This window comes from Plodia interpunctella, chromosome 18 (genome assembly GCF_027563975.2).
Source record: "Plodia interpunctella isolate USDA-ARS_2022_Savannah chromosome 18, ilPloInte3.2, whole genome shotgun sequence".
NCBI lineage: Eukaryota > Metazoa > Arthropoda > Insecta > Lepidoptera > Pyralidae > Plodia > Plodia interpunctella.
Window position 1 is genome coordinate 6,550,468 of NC_071311.1, and position 18,603 is coordinate 6,569,070.

Below are 18,603 nucleotides of genomic sequence, written 5' to 3' on the forward strand. Positions count from 1 at the left end.
AAGCTACTTGAGATTGTAAGAGAATCTGTATTTTCAACAGTATTAAGGAAATAGTGAAAATTTAGTGAGAATCTATTTCCTACCTTTAATATTCTTCTCCAGCACATTATCGACGACGGGGTCAATGTACTCGTTGACGTCCTGAAACAGCACCGGCATGCCATACTTGATGGCCATCTCAAGCTGCCGTAGAAACTGGGGGTCGTTGAACGATAGCACCTATACGAAAAAACATCCAATCAATATGTTGCATCAGATCGTATGAAATTTTAATAGTTGAAATGTAGTTAGTATACCTTGAGATTGTTCTTAGCCTCTTTCTTTTTAATCCAGGTAAGAGCTTGCGTCTGAGGATCTATACAGAGAGGAAACCGAGATGCTCGCGTAGTCAGAATACCGTTTTGAACTGACAGCTCGTCTGGAGGCAAACCTTCGGAGTTCCATCTACAAATAAAATGAAACTTATGATTAAAGTGATCGAATTAATTTCTGTTTATGGTCGATTTGTCTACGATTATCAGTAGTTTCTTACCCGCTTATCTCAACCTCATTGGTCAAGTTTCTTTCAAGCGTAAACGGCTCTGTGAGTGGTATTCCTCGCTCCATAACATCTCCCAGCCAATCTTCATAAATCATTGTCTCGCGGAAAGAGAAGGAAAATGGTCCGGCGTAACTCAAAAACGACGCAGACAGCAAACAATTCCCAATGAGCCGCGATTGCTCCACGTATAATGCGGCCAAATCTATTGTCCAACGTTTCTGTTCACTAGACAATCCAGACATGAGCTTGTCTGCTGCAACTAATCTTCGCATCATAATATCTGTCTCTTCTTGCAATTCCTGCCGCCTCAACATGGCAGTATCGTATTTTGCGTTCAACCCATCTAAAGTTCTCTGGAGCCGATCTATTTCTCTGTTTAGAGAAGCTAAATAGTTGACGGCTTCAGTGTACTCTTTCTCCAACGCTTCTACTTTGTCTTTCTTGGGTTTCACTTCTTTGTATACGGCACAGTAACCAAGGACAGCAATAACGAATTTCAATAAACCATATCTGACGAAAAAAGAAAAAGTTGTTTGTTATAAGGTCCTTTAAATTTCGATAAAGTTATCGTTGACTTGAAATTTTTATTTTATTTGAACGGGTGTATTTAACAGTTAGCTACGGCGGTTTAGCGGAATAGACATATTAGTAGGATATTATTATGGATAGTTCTTTCAGAATTGGAATAGGAACGCAACACATCAAACATCATTTAAACGTACTTACCCAGCTTTACTAATCTGTTGCATAGTCTCCAGTTTCTTGCTCTTCTTCATATGAGCCTTGACGGCTTTCACTTGATTCTGTGTGATGAGGTCACAGTTCATTTCCTGAAGGTTTCTCAAGAAATTCGGATCCGCCATCATGCCCTTAGCTCCCTTCCAACTGACATCTTTTATACCCCTAATGATGACGACACACTCACAGACGACCTAAGTGATAAACAAAAAAAATATTATACAGAAAAATGTTGCTATTATGTTGACGACTTCAAATTGTTACAAGCATTTACAAATGTTGTCTTATTTTAATAGTGCGGTAACTATATTCGGAGGCAATATGTATTTTGGTGTTTTGTTTTATGAATAAACTAGCGACCCGTGCCGACTTCTCTCGGATAAATACATAATAAAATATACATTTGAACCTTCCTCAGGAATCACACTAAATATCCGAAATCCGCATGAAATTCCGTGCAGTATAGATTTGGAGTTTATCGCGAACAGATGGAAGGATGTAAAGATGATTTGAATTGAAAATAATGTTTGACTTAACAAGCCCTATCATATGATGTTTGCAGCTGCTTTGTGGCTAAAAATCTATCACCACCAACCTGTACGGCCTCAGGCGGAGTTGCAAAGGATCTAATTTCAGTAATGTCATTCTTGTCCAAATCGGCCAAGGCGAGCCTAGCAGCTTCTAAGGCAGGCATGGCGGCCGACAATGCTTCTTCGGCCTCGGCTTTTTCTTCGGAAATCACCACGCTCTGTTCGGTAATCTCAACAGATTTGATGGCTGCGACTTGCTGCTTGCTGACTGCTGCTTCCGTAGCTGGGATAAAATAAGTGTAAAATCGCATATACTTCTAAAATTCTCAAATGTCTTAGGAAAATATTTGCCCATTTTAAGATCCAAAATTAAAAACGTCGCGATGCCACATTACTTTTAACTTGCTTGAGATAATCTAACACGCTTGAGATGAAGAAAAACATCGTGAGTCAATTTGCGTTTTATGATTAGCTAGGGTATGAAATAAATAATGCAAATTACTAAACTGCTCAGTTGACGATTCCACGTAATCGCATATATATTATGATAAGAAATAACGAGGAAAATAGTTTTTTACCAGTCGAAATTTCTCTGAGCAATATCTCGCACTCCTTGGTCTGTTCGGCGACGATTACCTTCTGCACGGCCAATTTTGCGTTCAAATCCTCTAATTGCACGTTAGCTTCTTCTATCTTAGCCAAGCCTCCTATTAGACGCTCGCACTAGATCCATGCAATATAACAAAATATATCACATTTTTGAGACGTAATTTTAGATACGTCATTTGATATTTTATATGGGTAAGAATAAAGGTGGCGGCGGCGGGGCTAGGTATATTATAAAAAAGGTTGTTGATTGTTAGCAAGGCAATAGATTAGATGATAAGGTCAGAAAATTGTAAAAAATATGTCATTGAGCATCGGAAAAACAGGGTCCACTTTCCTACTTTTTCATCTCCACTTGGAACGGTCGATTAGTTCACGCTAGTTTTAAATATTTTGTTTCTTTTGTAAGAAGTGTCTGAAATAGTAACAAATAAAACTATATATTCATCTAGTGCTTGGTACTTTTGTTTACCTGAGCGACAATAAAGGCATCCTTCTCGTTGAGCAGCGAGATGTAATTAGTGAGGTAGTCCATGTAGTGCTTCGGCGTGACGTAGTTGTTCCTACGCAGGCGCAAGAGGAACTCCACAGAGTACCGCGCCACGGACATGTGCACGTGCACAACGTGCTCCACTATTATCGGGCGGAACTCGTCTGGGATCTTCTGGATCTGTTTTATTTGAAAATATTTTATTTATTAATTTTTTTAACATCTTAACAGTGGATTATGGATTTGATGGATTTCCGAATCCATAATACGGCCATAATATTCCGAAAAATTTATACAGGGCATAGAAAATGCCTATATATATAGAAGGGTGGTTCTCAGAGCTTTTCCGTCGCTGCAGCCGCGTTGTCATTACCATCCGTCAATATATTCCGATTTATTTTCAACAAAAATAAAAAACTGTGAAATTTTTTGATGATAGGACTCAAATCACGTGTAGGTACATATAATATGTATGAAAGTATGTATATTAGTATGGATTGAACACTTACATCAGCAAGGAACACGTTGGCCACAGCCAGCAGCGCCTGCTTCGGCCACGGAAACTGCCAATCGATCGTAGTGTTGTTCACCAACCCTGGGAAACTTCGGCATCTGTTGGTAATTACAGGGTAATCATAGACTAGGATACATACAGGATGACATTTTGATCATTTTGTACTTTTGTCTACAAGCTCAGTCTATGCTACTGAACAACTTTTACGTTAGAGAAAAATCCTAAAACGAAAATGACAGGGCAGGACAGCTGAAATGAAAATTATGTAATGGCAAAATTATTCTTGCCAGAACTAGACCATTTCAAACGACAATCGCCACAATATTTTTTGATATCCTCCTATAGGACCTATTATAGGAGGATTTCCAAAAACACAGCAGCTTAATAGTAAAGGAACTATTAACTTACACTAAAGTAATAGCACCATATTATTGAGCTGCGTTACGCACCATAGCAAGTACAAATATAATGACAATATAACCGTCACGAAGTACATGTATTAAATGCCAAGAGAAACGACTGCATAGCGGGTTTTAAAATTGAACACCGCCATCTAGTGTTGCATTGGGAAAGTGTAATAAGGGATGAAATTCGGTGGCGGCGCCGTGTTCGCGCGCTAGACTTGCGATAATGGTGAACACGCCACGCAAAAGTTCAACTAAAATCAATTTATTGCACTAAAAACAAGATACAAAACATTGTTTTGTTTTGCTAAGTATATGACAACTTGAAAAATTACACATAGGCGGCCTTATCCCTAGTGCAATCTCGTACAGGCTACCTTGCGAAAAGGAGATATGATTCAAATGCATTTACTCTAGGTAATAATAAGTACTTATAAACATGGAAATATTACCCACTGAAGACTAAATATATTAGCTCTAAGGTTATACGCATTATATTTGTATCCTGAAGTGATGAGCATAATATCTCAATACGCGCGTATACAATCGCGCAGCGTGCGACATACGGTGGTGTACACTGGCTTTCAAACTCCATCAAGACCCCTTTGTTGGACTTTAATGTTGATGGCTAGAAGTGAAGAATAAAGTAGTGACAGTGACAGACATCTGTCCCTTATCTCATATTTTATCGCGGAATGGTTTCCCTTGAAATTGATTCGCTAACGACGTGCTACGTGTTTTACAGAACCTAATGAGTCAGGATAAGTATGTCATGTTCTCATTCGTATGCAAAAATGGTTCTATGACCATATCAAATACTTTTCGTGTTCGGGGTATGTACCTACTGTGGGCGAAGTGCGGGTTTGCATTTCACTTCTCATCATCGATTTGAAGTGAGACATATCGAAACAATCACATTGCAGAGTGGTTGTCGTTGCGTCACAAGGCGCAATGCGATTGGTCCGTTGCGTTTCGCTTCGAATCGATTCGATGGTGGGAAGTAAAAACCAGCACTAACCTCTCTGGTCTGATTACATTGTTTTTAGGTCTCAAGAAAACGATGGATGAGATTTGCCACAGGACCGAAGGAAAGAGGCACTAAAAAAGGTAGGCCTTTACTAGTAGTAGGTTGATGTGTGGCTGAAAACGATGATGATGACCGAATGCGCAAACCTGTTTCTCAGAATATCACCGCTGGGTGACATAGAGAGCACCACGTGCAGGTTGTCCGCGCATTTGTTGCAGAAGAAACTCCATACAGCGTCTCTGAAATTTAATTATTAAATTAATCGAATAGCTGGGTAAGTATATTATAGGTGAATATGCAGATTGCAGGTATTGTCTTAATCCGTGATATGTGGCTACTCACAGGTGTGTGGGCTAGACCTATGTTTAATCTTTACCACCTTGGCTAAACCTAGGTGCAGCTAGTCTCAGATGTTTTCACCTGGTTTTCGAGAGAGTGTTCTTCTTAGATCGAGATGCAGCCGACAATGATGTTTAAATTTGATATGTATAATTAGGATAACTTCAATCTAGGGCCTTGTCCAAACCTGTATTGGTGGTTTGGACCACAGGATTGTGTTCAGAAACGGTAGAAAACCTGGCCCACAAAAACCTATCATCTTGAATAAAATTGGCGGAAAGTAAACAAGTCAATCTCACTTGGCGACGCCGAAACCAGCTTCGTTGCACTCGTTGCGCACCGCGTTGATGATGCCGTCCTTCTCATCGTCGCCGAACAGCGCCGGTATCATCCCGATCATCAGGATGTTGTTGATAAACTCCAGGAAACCCTCTTCTAGGATCTGCATGGAACAGCAACTTAATATTATACAGATAATTAATTTGTATTTTTGTTCATAATGAATGAACTCAAAAACTGGACCGATATAAACTTTATGGTGCCTTCAATCATTTCAACGCACTATGGCTACTTTTGAAATCGAGGATATAGATCTATCGTTTCAGAGACGCTTTTGTTTTTTTTTAACATCAACCTCACCTGAGCTGCGGTGAACAGGAATACCGTCTTCTTGCCGTCCACGCCCAGCTGGTTGTACATGCGCTTCATGTCGTCTTTGAACGTGTTCTCGTTGTAGTTTCGAGTCACAGTTATTTCAAACATTTCGCATCCTGTATATATTTAAGTAATGCATTTTATTAAATCCATATAAAATAGAAATCTTCCTCTATCGTTCCATGTGCTTTAGCTCGATCTAGATCCCGCTACGGATGTCAATGCAGTTAGAATATAGTAGTACAGCCAGGTCACTAGGTAAAAAATAAGGAAAATTTAATTATTTAATCATGTACATACAGAGCTAAGAGTTGATAAACTCGAAGGATTTTTGTTGTAATTGAGATTCAATCGTGTAGGGTTGTTAGCCTATAGACTGTGAGAAGAATCTCCAGTTTATAAGCCATTCCCAATCTGCGCAGGAAGAGAAGCAACTAGCATATTCTATGTTTTTCTTTCGCTCCATGATGAGATTCTGCATTCATAAAAGGCCACTATTACTGCAGCGGGATGTGATGTGAAATGGTTGATGATAAAAATGTCGATAATAAAAAAATATACCAGCAGCGAAAGCAGCAAGTCGACAGATCGATTTCTTGCCGGAGCCACCAACGCCTATGATCATGGCATTGCCGCGGTCCATCCTCAGGATCCTGTGCAGTCGCGTCAGGTGCTCCAGGCAGTCCTCAAACAGGACTACAGACATCTTGCCCACACGCTCATTGAACTCGTCCAAAATCTGCATAGGATATGTACAATGTCTAAAATCCGCGTCAGCGTGTGATTTCCTTATTTTATATTGGTCGAAAATGTTATTGTTAGAACTGGTGTAAAATTTTATAGAAGTGGCTAAAGGCATCTCAGACTTGACTTTTACGATTACTTACTACAATCTAATGGTAAGTAGTCGCATAATCACTAGTGAACTATATTTAAAGACCATTTACAGTGAAATTGCGAGTCAGTTAGAGGCCGCTCATTTGGCTCGTATAAAGGCCGTAGGCCTGAGTCTGGCGCTTGGTTACACGCGGTCCCATCACCGCACATGGGAACACTGCTAGACAATGATTCGTTGAGGGTGGCCGTTGCTCTGAGGCTGGGTTGTGATGTGTGTGAACCACACCGCAGCATTTGCGGGAAGATGGTAGAAGCTGACGGTCACCATGATGTTGGATGTGTTAGATGGTCGTTTGTCTCGCCATCATTCTTTGAATGATATTTTTCGTGGGGTTTGATATCGGCAAATATTCCTTGTCAATTGGAACCTCCTGGCCTCTCGCGTACAGACGGAAAGCGACCTGACGGCAACACTTTAATACCGTGGCAGAGGGCGTTGCCTTTTATGGGACGTAACATGTGTAATGCACATATGCAGCGTCCTACCTCACTAATAGTAAGCGTTTGCCTGGGGCGGCTGCAAAGGTGGCAGCTGAACTTAAAATGGCCAAGTATTCTGTTCCAGTTGCCGTGGAAACGGCTGGCCCATGGTGTTCGGAGGCGAAGCGCTTTGTTGGTGAGATAGGACGGCGTTTAAGGTGTCGTGGATATGACTATCGCTCCGGATGGTACTTGGTTAAAAGGCTATCAATTGCTATCCAACGAGGAAACGCAGCTAGCGTTATGGGTACTTTTGAACCGGGTACAATTCGGGGTGGCATTTTTGATTGACATTGCAATTATTTATGTTTTATTTCGTTTTATTATTTGTATTTTTAATAATAAGTTACAATATAAAAAATAAAATACTATAAATATTTAGTTCACCAGTGTGCAGGTTTCCTCTGAATCTGAAATGAAATCTATAACTTCTCATGCTGAGTGAGTCAATAAAGCAATATAAAGCCTTGATAGCTAATAGCAGCATTTCCAAAGACAGGTAGGCAGCTGGTCGTAAAATCAGGGCCGAAAAATTCAATGGTCACATTTGAGATAGAGAGAACAACTAAAATCCATTTGGCTACTAGTTGTTCTCTTTACAATGTTTGAAAGTACATAATAAGTAGTTGAATAAAATAACAGACGAAAGTAAAATAAAACTATATAATCGAAATTCGATCACTGTGAACATATACCAAGTTTATCAAGTAAATTGGGTTTATGTTATGAAAACATAAATTACCTCTTGGAAAAGAAAGTAAACCGCTTCGTAGTCGAGTAGATCTTCATAATAACGAATTTCCTCCTCATCCAGTGCATTTCTGTAGTCACCAAACAACAGCGGGTCCCGTTGGACGTACTCTTCCAGCTGAAATAAAAATTGTTTCCCTCAACATGTCCCAAAAAGTAGGTTCTTCATAAAAGTTTTGTGATACATAATATCCTATGTGTTTTTCCAGTAAAATCTTATAAATGTATCTTGATCAATTTCTGTGTGTACCGTATTTCATCAAAATTCGCCCGGTAGATTATGATTGAGTATTCTTCAAATATTTACATTTATAATAAATTCACGGAAAAATAATTTCACGTACCGTCAATTCTTTTTCTACTTCCACTTCTTCCTCCTCTTCTATAACTAGTTCTTCTTCTTTTACTTCTGTCTTCTCAGGTTTCTTTATAGGTTCTCCAAATTCTGAAAAATGTACGGAACTTCAGCACAGAGTAGGTTGTATATTTCGATTTGCTAGCTCTAGTTTTAGTTGCAACTATCAAACACTAATTTCTTGTAGGTAAACAGGTGTGATAATATGGTTGTATGCATAAATATAAATAGTATTTGTATTGTACACATATTAGAGTTTACATCTAGAAATACGCTTTCAAACAAACAACTAGAAGATAAAATACCATCCTCTTCTTCAACCACGTTCACATCCTCCTCGGGGACCACGATTTCTTCAAGAACAACCGGCTCTTCTTCAGGGAAGTATTTGACAACATGTTCATGCATGTAGGTCCTCATCAATTCGTTATCCTGAAACGAAACGGTCATTTGTGATATTTATCATGTTTGGACTTAACGTTCGTAGCGTAAATTGCAATGAAAGTCAAACTTAGAAATTTTCTTTTATAATTCATTAAGATATTGTTGTAATAATGTTCACATTTGACTCTAAATCATTTTTGTTCTAAATATAGGTAAACTACAATAAATACGACTGTTAAGAACATGTCGTAGGGATATTACTGGTAGGGTTTTTTTTTTTAATATAATTCTACAGTTAATATATGGAAGTCTTATTATTATGCCAAAAATGCATGCAATAAAGGGCAAAAAATTAATTTGTCTTGAAAATTTGGTGTGAAAAAGAAAACAGCAATATAAAACAGATGAAAATAAATACCTGCACGTTGATAAGTCGATCGCAAATAACTCTGGTGAACTCATTCCTCCAGCACCTGACTACTGCTCGCTTCTCACTGAAGAAGTTGGGGTGAGTGAGACACATCCCGGCGGCGATGCGGGACAAGTCACGAAGGTTGAAGATGTAGTGGAACTTCGCTGGCGTCGGCGGCAAGTCCACGATTATTATCTGAACAATACTGTTTTTGTAATATTTTATGAAGAAGTTGGTTTGTGGATGATTACCTCTTTTTATGGCTAAGGTCTGAAAATCAAGTTTCAAAATTTAGTCAAAGCGTCATGACAGCTTCCTCTTTTACAGCAATGGGAACTCCAGAATGAGCAACTTTCACCTTGTGGAAATTTCATGTTATTAACCCGACACATTTCGTCATAAAATAATAGGCCCTCCTGACACAGTCAACGTGAAATTTATAGATCTTTGACATATGGAAGGTTTATTTATCAAATCAAGTCAGTATGTGCTTCAGATTCAAACCTTATACAAGTCCAGAGTCATCTGCACAATCTTATCCACGATGTCCTGGATCTCCTCCGGGAACGTCTCGAAGTGGCCTTTCAGGATGGACACGTATATATGCCTCAGGGTTGTCTCCGACGGGAACTGGAGGTTGTATACGGAGAACATTGATATGAAGCGGGGATCCACCTGGAATTTATAAAACAGTATATCTTCGAGTATTATACAAGCGTTTTTGCCGATCTTGTTCATACGGGTTAAGGAATTTTGTTGAGAAGACTATAACATGAAGTTCTGAAAAAAGGCCCTTACTGGATCAGATATAAAGTTATCTGGCTAATTACGCCTGTTAGTTAATTAGGTAAATTATTCTAAATTACTTTGAAAGGTCAAAAGTGTACTTACGTCATTCCTCCCGCCTCCGGCTTTGCCCATGGCGGCGAGGAAGCCGATGTCCTTCAGGTTCTTCCAGTTCAGGTCCTTTCCGCGATCATAGAAGCCTTTTCGCTCAAACAACAGTTTTAGAAGGGCAATGGGCTGCTGGGTTCCGTATGTGTCCACCTTTAAAAGAATTGAACTGATTGGAGGAATTCGCCGCTACCATAGCAGCGAATAACTCCAATGAAAATTAAAGTGCTTTAAGTGCAATTCTAGTTTAATTCTACCCGTTTTCTAAAGTTGATATTGCTTACAATAGCTATTCCTTTTTACAACCTTTCACTTCAATCTATATAATTTTCTTTAGGTGACTAAAGAACATTACATAGCCGATACTAGCGTAGAAAGTTGAAAGGACTCATTTTTTGACTGAATTATAGGTACGAGTAGGTATATTGAATCACTTTGAATATTATTACGGTATTACGTTTTATTTATTAAACTTTATTTTTCCAAGTAAAAACATACAAACAAAAAGCATTCTCTCCCAACTTAATACTTAAAGCATTCTCTCCCAGCGAATCGTTAAGACAAACAAACAAATTTGTGCGGTGCAAAAAGTAACACAATATGCTTACACATAGTTAAATATATAATGATAATTAAATAAGCTAAAATAAAGTATATAACTACAAAATATATAAAATTACGTTTGTATAATAAATAGATTTCGTTCCATCTATCATTATGTAGGTAATGTTCCGCATCAAGTGGCAATAACACTAAGCGCTTAATTATGTACGCCGAATATTAGCAGGAGATAAATTACGATTGGCATGTTCATATCGTCAATGAAGACGAGCATCTTCTTGCCGATGGGGGGCCCGAAGGTGTCCTTGCTGCGCTTCTCCACCACTGACTCCAGGGTTCTCTGCACGTCCATCGAGGACGTTCGCGATGAGAAGTTTAGTTGGGTTATTATCTGTTAACAAATGCAAACAAAATCTATATTTACATTGTTGACGTGGAAACGTTCAACACTAAATTTAACGTTCAGTATTTTAGGGCCGGCAGAATTGAATAAAAGTTTGTATTGATATAAAAACACAATTTAATTTTTTAAAAGTTTGGAGGCGCCGGGTATCGATCCCGGTACCTCTCGCATGCTAAGCGAGCGCTCTACCATCTGAGCTACGCCCCCGTTAAATTCAGTTGTCAAAAATAACAATTTATTTGCCAGACTAGTAGTTGCTCCGGTTTTAGAGAAGTCATATAAATAGCTATGTTTTAAAAATAAATATCCCTCACATTATATTAATCCTGTGATACTTATGTCTTATAGGAAACAGAGATGGGTTAACAACCCGTCCCAAATTGGGCGTACACTTTTATGCCTGGGCGTAAATTTTACTAAAGATTTGTGCGCGTGCGTAAATTTGGAATGATCGTTTTTTTCCCGGCGTAAACACATCTCTGAATTTGTAATTTTAGATCCATACCTAGACGTTTCTTTGCGCGATGTATGTAAGTACATGTAAATTAAAGCCGTGAGTAAGAGAAAGTACTCACATATTTTTCTGGTGGCAGCCCCCTCAAATAATTGGTAATAATGGCGGTTTTCGATGTCCCTGTATCTCCCACCAGAATCACTGGACGTTCGACCTGAAAAACCAATGGAATACGATGATAACTGACTCCATTCCTTCCCTCTTTATAATAATGTAATATATAATAAATAAATATAACATAAAGAAACATCAAACTTACGCTCTCCATAATCTTGATGAGCCACGTCATCCGGAGAGTGTCGACTGTGGGCACCAGGATAGCGGGGAACTTCATCTCTCTATCGTGTTCGTAGGTGGGCACCAGCCATTCCCACGCTTCCCATGTCCGGGTGGACAGCTCCAAGCAATAGTCGTACAGCGATGGGAAGCCCATTGGGAAATGTTCTGGGAAATGTGGGAATTTGTTCAATAAAATGTAAGTAGGTACCTATCTATTTCAGCACTAAATATCTTAATATTTTTCATAAATCTAACCTCTCTATCTTATCCTCACGGTATGTCGAGTTACCGTCTTGTTAATTTCTATCATTTGAAAGTAAATAAATTAGCTATTTGTTCCTAGTTGTTCCTAGTAGTATTTAGATCAAGATCCACTAAAACGTTTAATTTGATTTTGAATAAGTCATCATATCAATTGTTTAGATGAAAAGTGTTGGTTTTTATACGATTCATTCATGTTATTATTTTTAATTGGGTATGTGGTGTTTTAACATCTGTTTGTGTTGGTAGAAAGATACATAATCTAGTTGGTTTTTCAATAGCTACTACTCGTAATTTACAAAATTTAAATATAAAGGTCGTATGAAATATTGAACACTCAGATTTTTAAAAACAAATTTGATAAGACAAAAGTTTCACAACTGAATATAAACTCAAGTAGCAAATATTTAAAACATAAAGAAAAACTGAATAAAATTTAAGTCGAAATCAGCCTGTTTACAAATTCTTCTAGTGTAATCCAATATGCTTGTTCATCTACGGCGCAATCGGTGTTTTCCTATTTACAAAAGAAATTCCAAAAAAGAGGACATTAATTAATGTGCACAAAATGATTTCGTTTAACTCTTAACATATGTATTTCACAATCAGTAATTTTATATCTAGTAAATAAAACGGAGTATATACTTGTGGTGGCTTTTTTCTCCGGCGAGTCTTCCACCAGCATCATGGGACAAGCTTTCTTGACGTAGTTGTCGAAGTCGAAACGTCCGTCGTCGATTATGGCCGCGCCAAGGCTATTGTACATCGACTAAAAACAAACAAAAATATGTACTTAGGAGATATTGACTGGGGACGACAGCGCAAGCGGTATTTTGGGTCCATGTCATAAAATTAGGAGATTATTCGAACGAGAGAGTGGATAACAGCATTTTCCAAGAGGCGTCAATATCCAACCATGGTATTGGTATCCATTCGAAGCTTGTAATATCTTTGCAGAATGCAAATTTACGTTTTTCATGTGCTTAATCTAGATAGAAACAAATAAATAGAAAAAAAATAAGCTAACTAATATTAGAATATAATAACGTAAAATAAACGATCGATATTCGATAGGTAGGTACCTAATTAATTATGTAATGGAAACGAAAAACTGATATAAGGTTAGGTACATCGGCGATAAAATAATATATCGAAATAATCCTATTTATTCCTAATACGAGTATATGTAGGCTAAAAGATCAAGTTTGGTTTATATTATAGTGTTTTAACTACTTTATAATTACATTATAATAACGGACCTTAATATGAAGATTTTTTATTTAATATTGTTCGAGTTCGTTGAAACATTAGCAACATTAAAAAAAAATTGGAGGCGCCGGGTATCGATCCCGGTACCTCTCGCATGCTAAGCGAGCGCTCTACCATCTGAGCTACGCCCCCTGTGGCATAGCAATCAAAATGTATCACGCCAACGAAAGTGACATTGAGGTCAGAGCAACTGGTTTTCGAAAACGTCACTAGTGAACATTCATATTGATCAACCTTGACTAGCGATACCATTTTATTAATGTTGTAAATGTGGATTAATATGTCTCACGGTAGATAAGATCACGGTGACTGAAAACCGCGCGAAAAGTTGGCTATGAAACATGTTTCGCATACAAAAAAGTCCCGTTATTGGTTAATTATGTATTTATAAAACAAATTACTTTATTACATTTATAAAACAAAGTTCTCTAAACCAAAGTATGTTCGCGATAAAGTTAAAAACTATGTGTATAATTTATTATGTTTTCACTCGAGCGAAGCCGGGCCGCTAATATTATGTAGATGATGATGAAAGGACTCACTTTTTCATAAGTTAATTTATTGTTGTTAGAGTATAGGTACTTTAACAACAATAAATTAACTTTTGAAAACGTGAGTCCTTCCCAAACTTTATTTCTTGGTATCTTTATTGTAGATTGATTCTATCGCATACAAGAAGGCTGAAGCACTTACCACCATGAAGACACACTCCACAACGGTCTTGTCGACTTCCTCATTTATGTCCTCTTTGTTGGGCATCAGTCCACTGATCATATAAGCCAATTGGACCACCTGAAATATACTCTTACAAAATGTAACTAAAGTTCATCCTGAAATCGAATTAACATTTATCAAAGTTTTTATGCAATATATTTCCGTATAATACGAGTACAGCAAAAGGTTCAGGTTCAGGAGACCTTTTGAAGATAGAAGGGAGGGCTTTGCCCAGTAGTGGGACACAAAATAAAAGCTATATAAAAAAAGTAGTATATGTAGGAGAACTACTGGATCTTTTTTAACCGAGGGCATTCTCGCATAGTATAAATAGAATTTCGTTTATTGTCACGATATGATGTAGGTGAGACACCGTGTTTCCATTGAATATGATTGTGACATACCAAATTTAACGGCGTCTGCGGGACGATAGTCTTCAGCGGCGTTTGCTGCTGTAGACCGAACATGCCGAAAACGATGTAATTTATAGCCCCAGGCACGTAATGCTCGAAAAGAGAGTTGAGTTGCTCACGTTCCTCCTCGTTATTCCGACTACGAAGCCACCTAGAGAAAGAAATTTAATAATGAACTCTGAAATGCTTGTGGCAGAATATTTGGTATGTATGCTGCAACCAGAAGAGAAAAATCATGAGCTTCAGTTTTATGTCTAAGGCGACAAAACATTATTGAAGTGATTGGAATTCTATCGGTAGATGTATGGTTCCGACCATTAGGCACTGCGCACACTTTTTAGATACAAACTTGTCCCAATAAGGTTGGTAGCCTAAATTCTTGGGATCCACAAACACCATTCCAGCTCTGGACACAGTGGCAGGGGAAGCGTAATTCAGATCTCCCACTTCGAACAGGAGAGAGCAATATGGCGCCAGTCGGATTCTCTCGCCGTTGGCCAGGGTAAGCAGTTTGTTGTCGTCCATGACAGAGTTCATGTTCTCGATCCAGAGGGCGTCGACGTCTCCATCGAAGAGAGAATAGCGACGCTCGTCTTTTTCTGCAGGCCTGGAGTAAATGACAACAGGAAATCAGATACTATTGTTATTTATTAATGTTAATTATATAATCTTGAATTGATCGAAAGGTAGTTGACATGGCTAAAAATTTTTTGAAAGAGATTTCAACGCATCTCTTCGAGACAACTGGTGATTTGAGATAATAAGTCGTAAAAGAGTATAAGTCTGGCAGTACAGCGAGGAAATGCTGCCAGCATCCTGGGCACGATGCCTCGGTGCGGCGCGTTTGACGAGGTATTTTATTTGTAATTTATAAAAAAATATTTAAAAAGTTGACATGATGATAATTCCAAATTCAAGTAGCATGAAGTCGTCGCTTTCTAGATGCTTTCAATTAATCTATGTTTCTACATAGGTAGATTGATTTATTCTTTGTGACGAATGGCCCGTTAACAGCGGTCACAAATTACGCTGAAGAATGTCATAATTGGGAATAAGTCTGCAAGTGTTTATTTAGGTAAAAGTATAAATAGGAGTAAATAGAAATGTTAATCACATGTGTAACAATTTACATATTATTTTTGAGTTACCTATTCATCTCTCTAAAAATCTTGGAGTACAGGCCGTCAGTCCAATCTCTTGTGACTGGATCCAAAATACCGTAAAGTTCTATCACGGAACAAGCCTGAAAAATAGTATTCGGATATATCATTATGACAAAAGTAAATTCTACGAACAAGAGTACTTAAGTACTCTATAACTTTAAGAATTCATGTTGTTTGAAATTATTGAACTAAAGAATTTGGTACCCTTATTGATTGTGCCCTTGGTTTGCCGACATTGCATGTGGTTTCAAAGTTGTTCCGAAAGTTGTTCAACAATGGGACTTGTGGGATAGTCGGAAAGATTCTGGGTGTTAAGGACAGTCCATATGGAGACTTTTTCGGTCAGTGGGTTTCCACTGTGAATACACTCACCTTCGGATTGACAACAGTCAGTTTGGTAGGTAGACCGAGGTTAGTCTGCGCCTTCACCAGCGTCGCCAGAATGACAGACTTCCCCCCGCCCGTCGGGCCCACCAGCATCGAACAGTGACGAGTCATCATGGTCTCATAAAGCTGTACTACTTTATCAACCTGAAATTACGTGGGTATTTTAGAATATTCGTGACTGAAAATGTTGATAAGAGTATGGTGATACTCTTATCAACATTTTCAGCGCGAGATTTCAAGCGCGATCAAAATGTCTCAGGGTCAAATTCTAGCCGTGCCTCATGAGTTTGTGCACTAACTCAGTTTGCTAGTTTTTGTTTTCGTTGCCTTATTTACTATCGGTGAAGGAAGAACATCCTGAGGAAACCAGCACACTGCAATAGCTGTTGCTACTTGAGCTATTTCTTGATATGGGTAAGGCTTAAAAGCGAATGCTGTAATAAATTAAGTACTTCATTAACATTGTTAAGATAACAGTTGTATGTGTTTAATTATACACAATGATATAAGCATTCTACAAGTGTATAGCTCTACTATAGGAAAGAAGAATATTGGCCATTTGCTTCATTATTTATTATTTTATAAACTTAATTTTGCATTCAACTTGCTCAGTAATACTTATTTTATAATCATATAAAATAACTATATATACATATACTTAGCAAGCTTATATATATACTTAGCAAGTTGATGAGCACATCATCTGTAAATTATGTTGCGTACTTAATTATATCGGCTCACCTGATGATCCAGCACAATAAAGCTGTCTTTCTGTAGCACATCTATAACAGCAGCATTGAAATCAGGATAGCCGACACGAGGACATTCCAAACCAGGAAACAGATCCTTGATCAAGCCAAGGAAAAGCGGTACATCTTCGAACACAAACTTTGGGTAGTTCATGTCTCTGATAATGAAAATGAAAAATATAATCAATTGCAGCGATTGATAATTATCCATATTCGTTTAGAAAGAGTGGAGTGGAGAACTGTCGGCGCATTGATGTAGTATTATGCAATGCTATAAAAGAAAGGAATCCATTAAACAAATCCAAATTCCGATCAAGGAACGATACGGCTACGGCTGGTAAAGACACGATATGACATTATGACATGACATATTATATTTTATTTGAATTAACACTACTAAGCTAATTTTAGATTAATTGATAGATTTTTGTTTGCAGCATTATACATTAGCGGTTTATGAAGAAATTGCTTTGCTTACCGTAAAGCTCGCATCAGTACCATAATCTCACTCAGACCGACTGAATCTCTTCGAAGTTTTCCAGCCATTCGCAAGACGGCAGTCAAAGCGCGAAGCCCCCAATCGTAGTGAGACTGTTTCGACAGTTGTTCCCTTGCTACTTTGTACAGCACCGTCATTTTCTTTGCTAGCACCTAGTGATTATAATAAAGCAGTTTTATATTAGTCCTAATATTTACTGAACAACTTTTAGATGTGCAAATCGATGTTGGAGTTTCTTTTACTTAGGCAATGCAATTTTAAAAGATATTGTGCATATAATTAAGAGATTGATATTAAAGATATTGTGTATGAAAATTATATGCACAATATCTTTTAAAATTTCTTAATTTTCATAGCTATGTTATTGTGCTTGACTTTTTCAAATAAACTTCTGAAAACCTGCATAAATTTTCCCACGGTTTCAACTACTAGCTAAACTATAGATTGTTGCGTTGTGTTGTTGTGTAGTGTTTTGATAAAGAAGTGATGATGATGATATTAACCTTAGCAGTGAGGAACCCGTCAGAGAAGAGCGAAATCTGGCAGATCATCTCCAGGTCCGGGAGGATGCAGACGACGGGCCTGAACAGCGCCTTCACAGATTCAGGCAGCTCAGTACGGCCTGCGTAGCCCGGGTTCATAGTGATGAAGATGCCCACTTTGCTGTCCATCGCTATCTCTTGACCTTCGAACTGGAAGAAAAAATTAGTTTTATTCCTTTTCTTTGAATGTTACTATTAACATTCAAATGAAGCAATTGACAACGGGAAAACTGTTGCAAATATAATAATGTTTTCCTAAAATTGAGCGCCCTCAATTGCTTCATTAATTATGGCTACTATCAGATCCGATCCATACAGGTGTTTTGGTCACTAATGAATAAATACATCAAGCATACTCAATCCGACCCAACAATCTCTTTCATTGCTTATATATATCATAAAAACCATGACATCAAGAAACCTAAACCAACACGTGGCCTTCCAATTTCGTGATTTTGGGCTTTACTTAAAAGAGATATAGATATCGTCAACAATCGAATCTTTTGCATAGTAATATATACCGTGAATCGTTTCAACTTCATCAACAGGGCGCTCCTAATGCACTGCAGCTGTGTCGATATCACCGACAGCACTGAGATGTCAATTCTGTTGAACTCATCGAAGCAGCCCCAAGCCCCGCATTGGCACAGTCCTGCCAGGATCTGCCCCACGGCGCGGAAATCCATGCCTTCCCCGCAGTTTGTTACTACGCATAACAGTCCTAACGCTTTGGCCAGGTCTTTTGTTGTTTCTGTCTTGCCAGTTCCGGCAGGACCTGTAATGAAAACTTAGGTAATTGTCTTTATTTACGTAGGTGACTCAGGATGGAGGATA

The 18,603-nt window shown here is 38.2% G+C and overlaps 1 protein-coding gene and 2 non-coding genes across 4 annotated transcripts in view; all 3 read right to left on the reverse strand.

Moving 5' to 3' along the window:
• Positions 1-18,603, reverse strand: part of Dhc98D (Dynein heavy chain at 89D) — a 53,088-nt gene that overhangs the window by 11,883 nt on the left and 22,602 nt on the right. For both annotated transcript variants that reach the window (XM_053758700.2, XM_053758699.2), the window contains 31 exons: positions 18,291-18,544; positions 17,731-17,919; positions 17,207-17,379; positions 16,721-16,886; positions 15,965-16,123; positions 15,578-15,672; positions 14,779-15,036; positions 14,421-14,580; positions 13,996-14,094; positions 12,679-12,802; positions 11,753-11,937; positions 11,555-11,647; positions 10,815-10,967; positions 10,013-10,168; positions 9,626-9,796; positions 9,128-9,316; positions 8,631-8,757; positions 8,315-8,415; positions 7,963-8,088; positions 6,405-6,582; positions 5,829-5,959; positions 5,489-5,631; positions 4,997-5,089; positions 3,415-3,517; positions 2,888-3,085; positions 2,388-2,532; positions 1,875-2,092; positions 1,268-1,473; positions 533-1,051; positions 297-444; positions 84-219 (listed from right to left, as the gene is read on the reverse strand). In XM_053758700.2, the coding sequence (XP_053614675.1) occupies positions 84-219; positions 297-444; positions 533-1,051; positions 1,268-1,473; positions 1,875-2,092; positions 2,388-2,532; positions 2,888-3,085; positions 3,415-3,517; positions 4,997-5,089; positions 5,489-5,631; positions 5,829-5,959; positions 6,405-6,582; positions 7,963-8,088; positions 8,315-8,415; positions 8,631-8,757; positions 9,128-9,316; positions 9,626-9,796; positions 10,013-10,168; positions 10,815-10,967; positions 11,555-11,647; positions 11,753-11,937; positions 12,679-12,802; positions 13,996-14,094; positions 14,421-14,580; positions 14,779-15,036; positions 15,578-15,672; positions 15,965-16,123; positions 16,721-16,886; positions 17,207-17,379; positions 17,731-17,919; positions 18,291-18,544 (5,196 nt within the window). The remainder of the gene's footprint in view (positions 1-83; positions 220-296; positions 445-532; positions 1,052-1,267; positions 1,474-1,874; positions 2,093-2,387; positions 2,533-2,887; positions 3,086-3,414; positions 3,518-4,996; positions 5,090-5,488; positions 5,632-5,828; positions 5,960-6,404; positions 6,583-7,962; positions 8,089-8,314; positions 8,416-8,630; positions 8,758-9,127; positions 9,317-9,625; positions 9,797-10,012; positions 10,169-10,814; positions 10,968-11,554; positions 11,648-11,752; positions 11,938-12,678; positions 12,803-13,995; positions 14,095-14,420; positions 14,581-14,778; positions 15,037-15,577; positions 15,673-15,964; positions 16,124-16,720; positions 16,887-17,206; positions 17,380-17,730; positions 17,920-18,290; positions 18,545-18,603) is intronic.
• On the reverse strand, positions 11,114-11,186 carry TRNAA-AGC (transfer RNA alanine (anticodon AGC)). Its single transcript has one exon. It is a non-coding gene; the product is annotated as a tRNA-Ala (tRNA).
• Positions 13,362-13,434, reverse strand: TRNAA-AGC (transfer RNA alanine (anticodon AGC)). The gene has a single exon. It is a non-coding gene; the product is annotated as a tRNA-Ala (tRNA).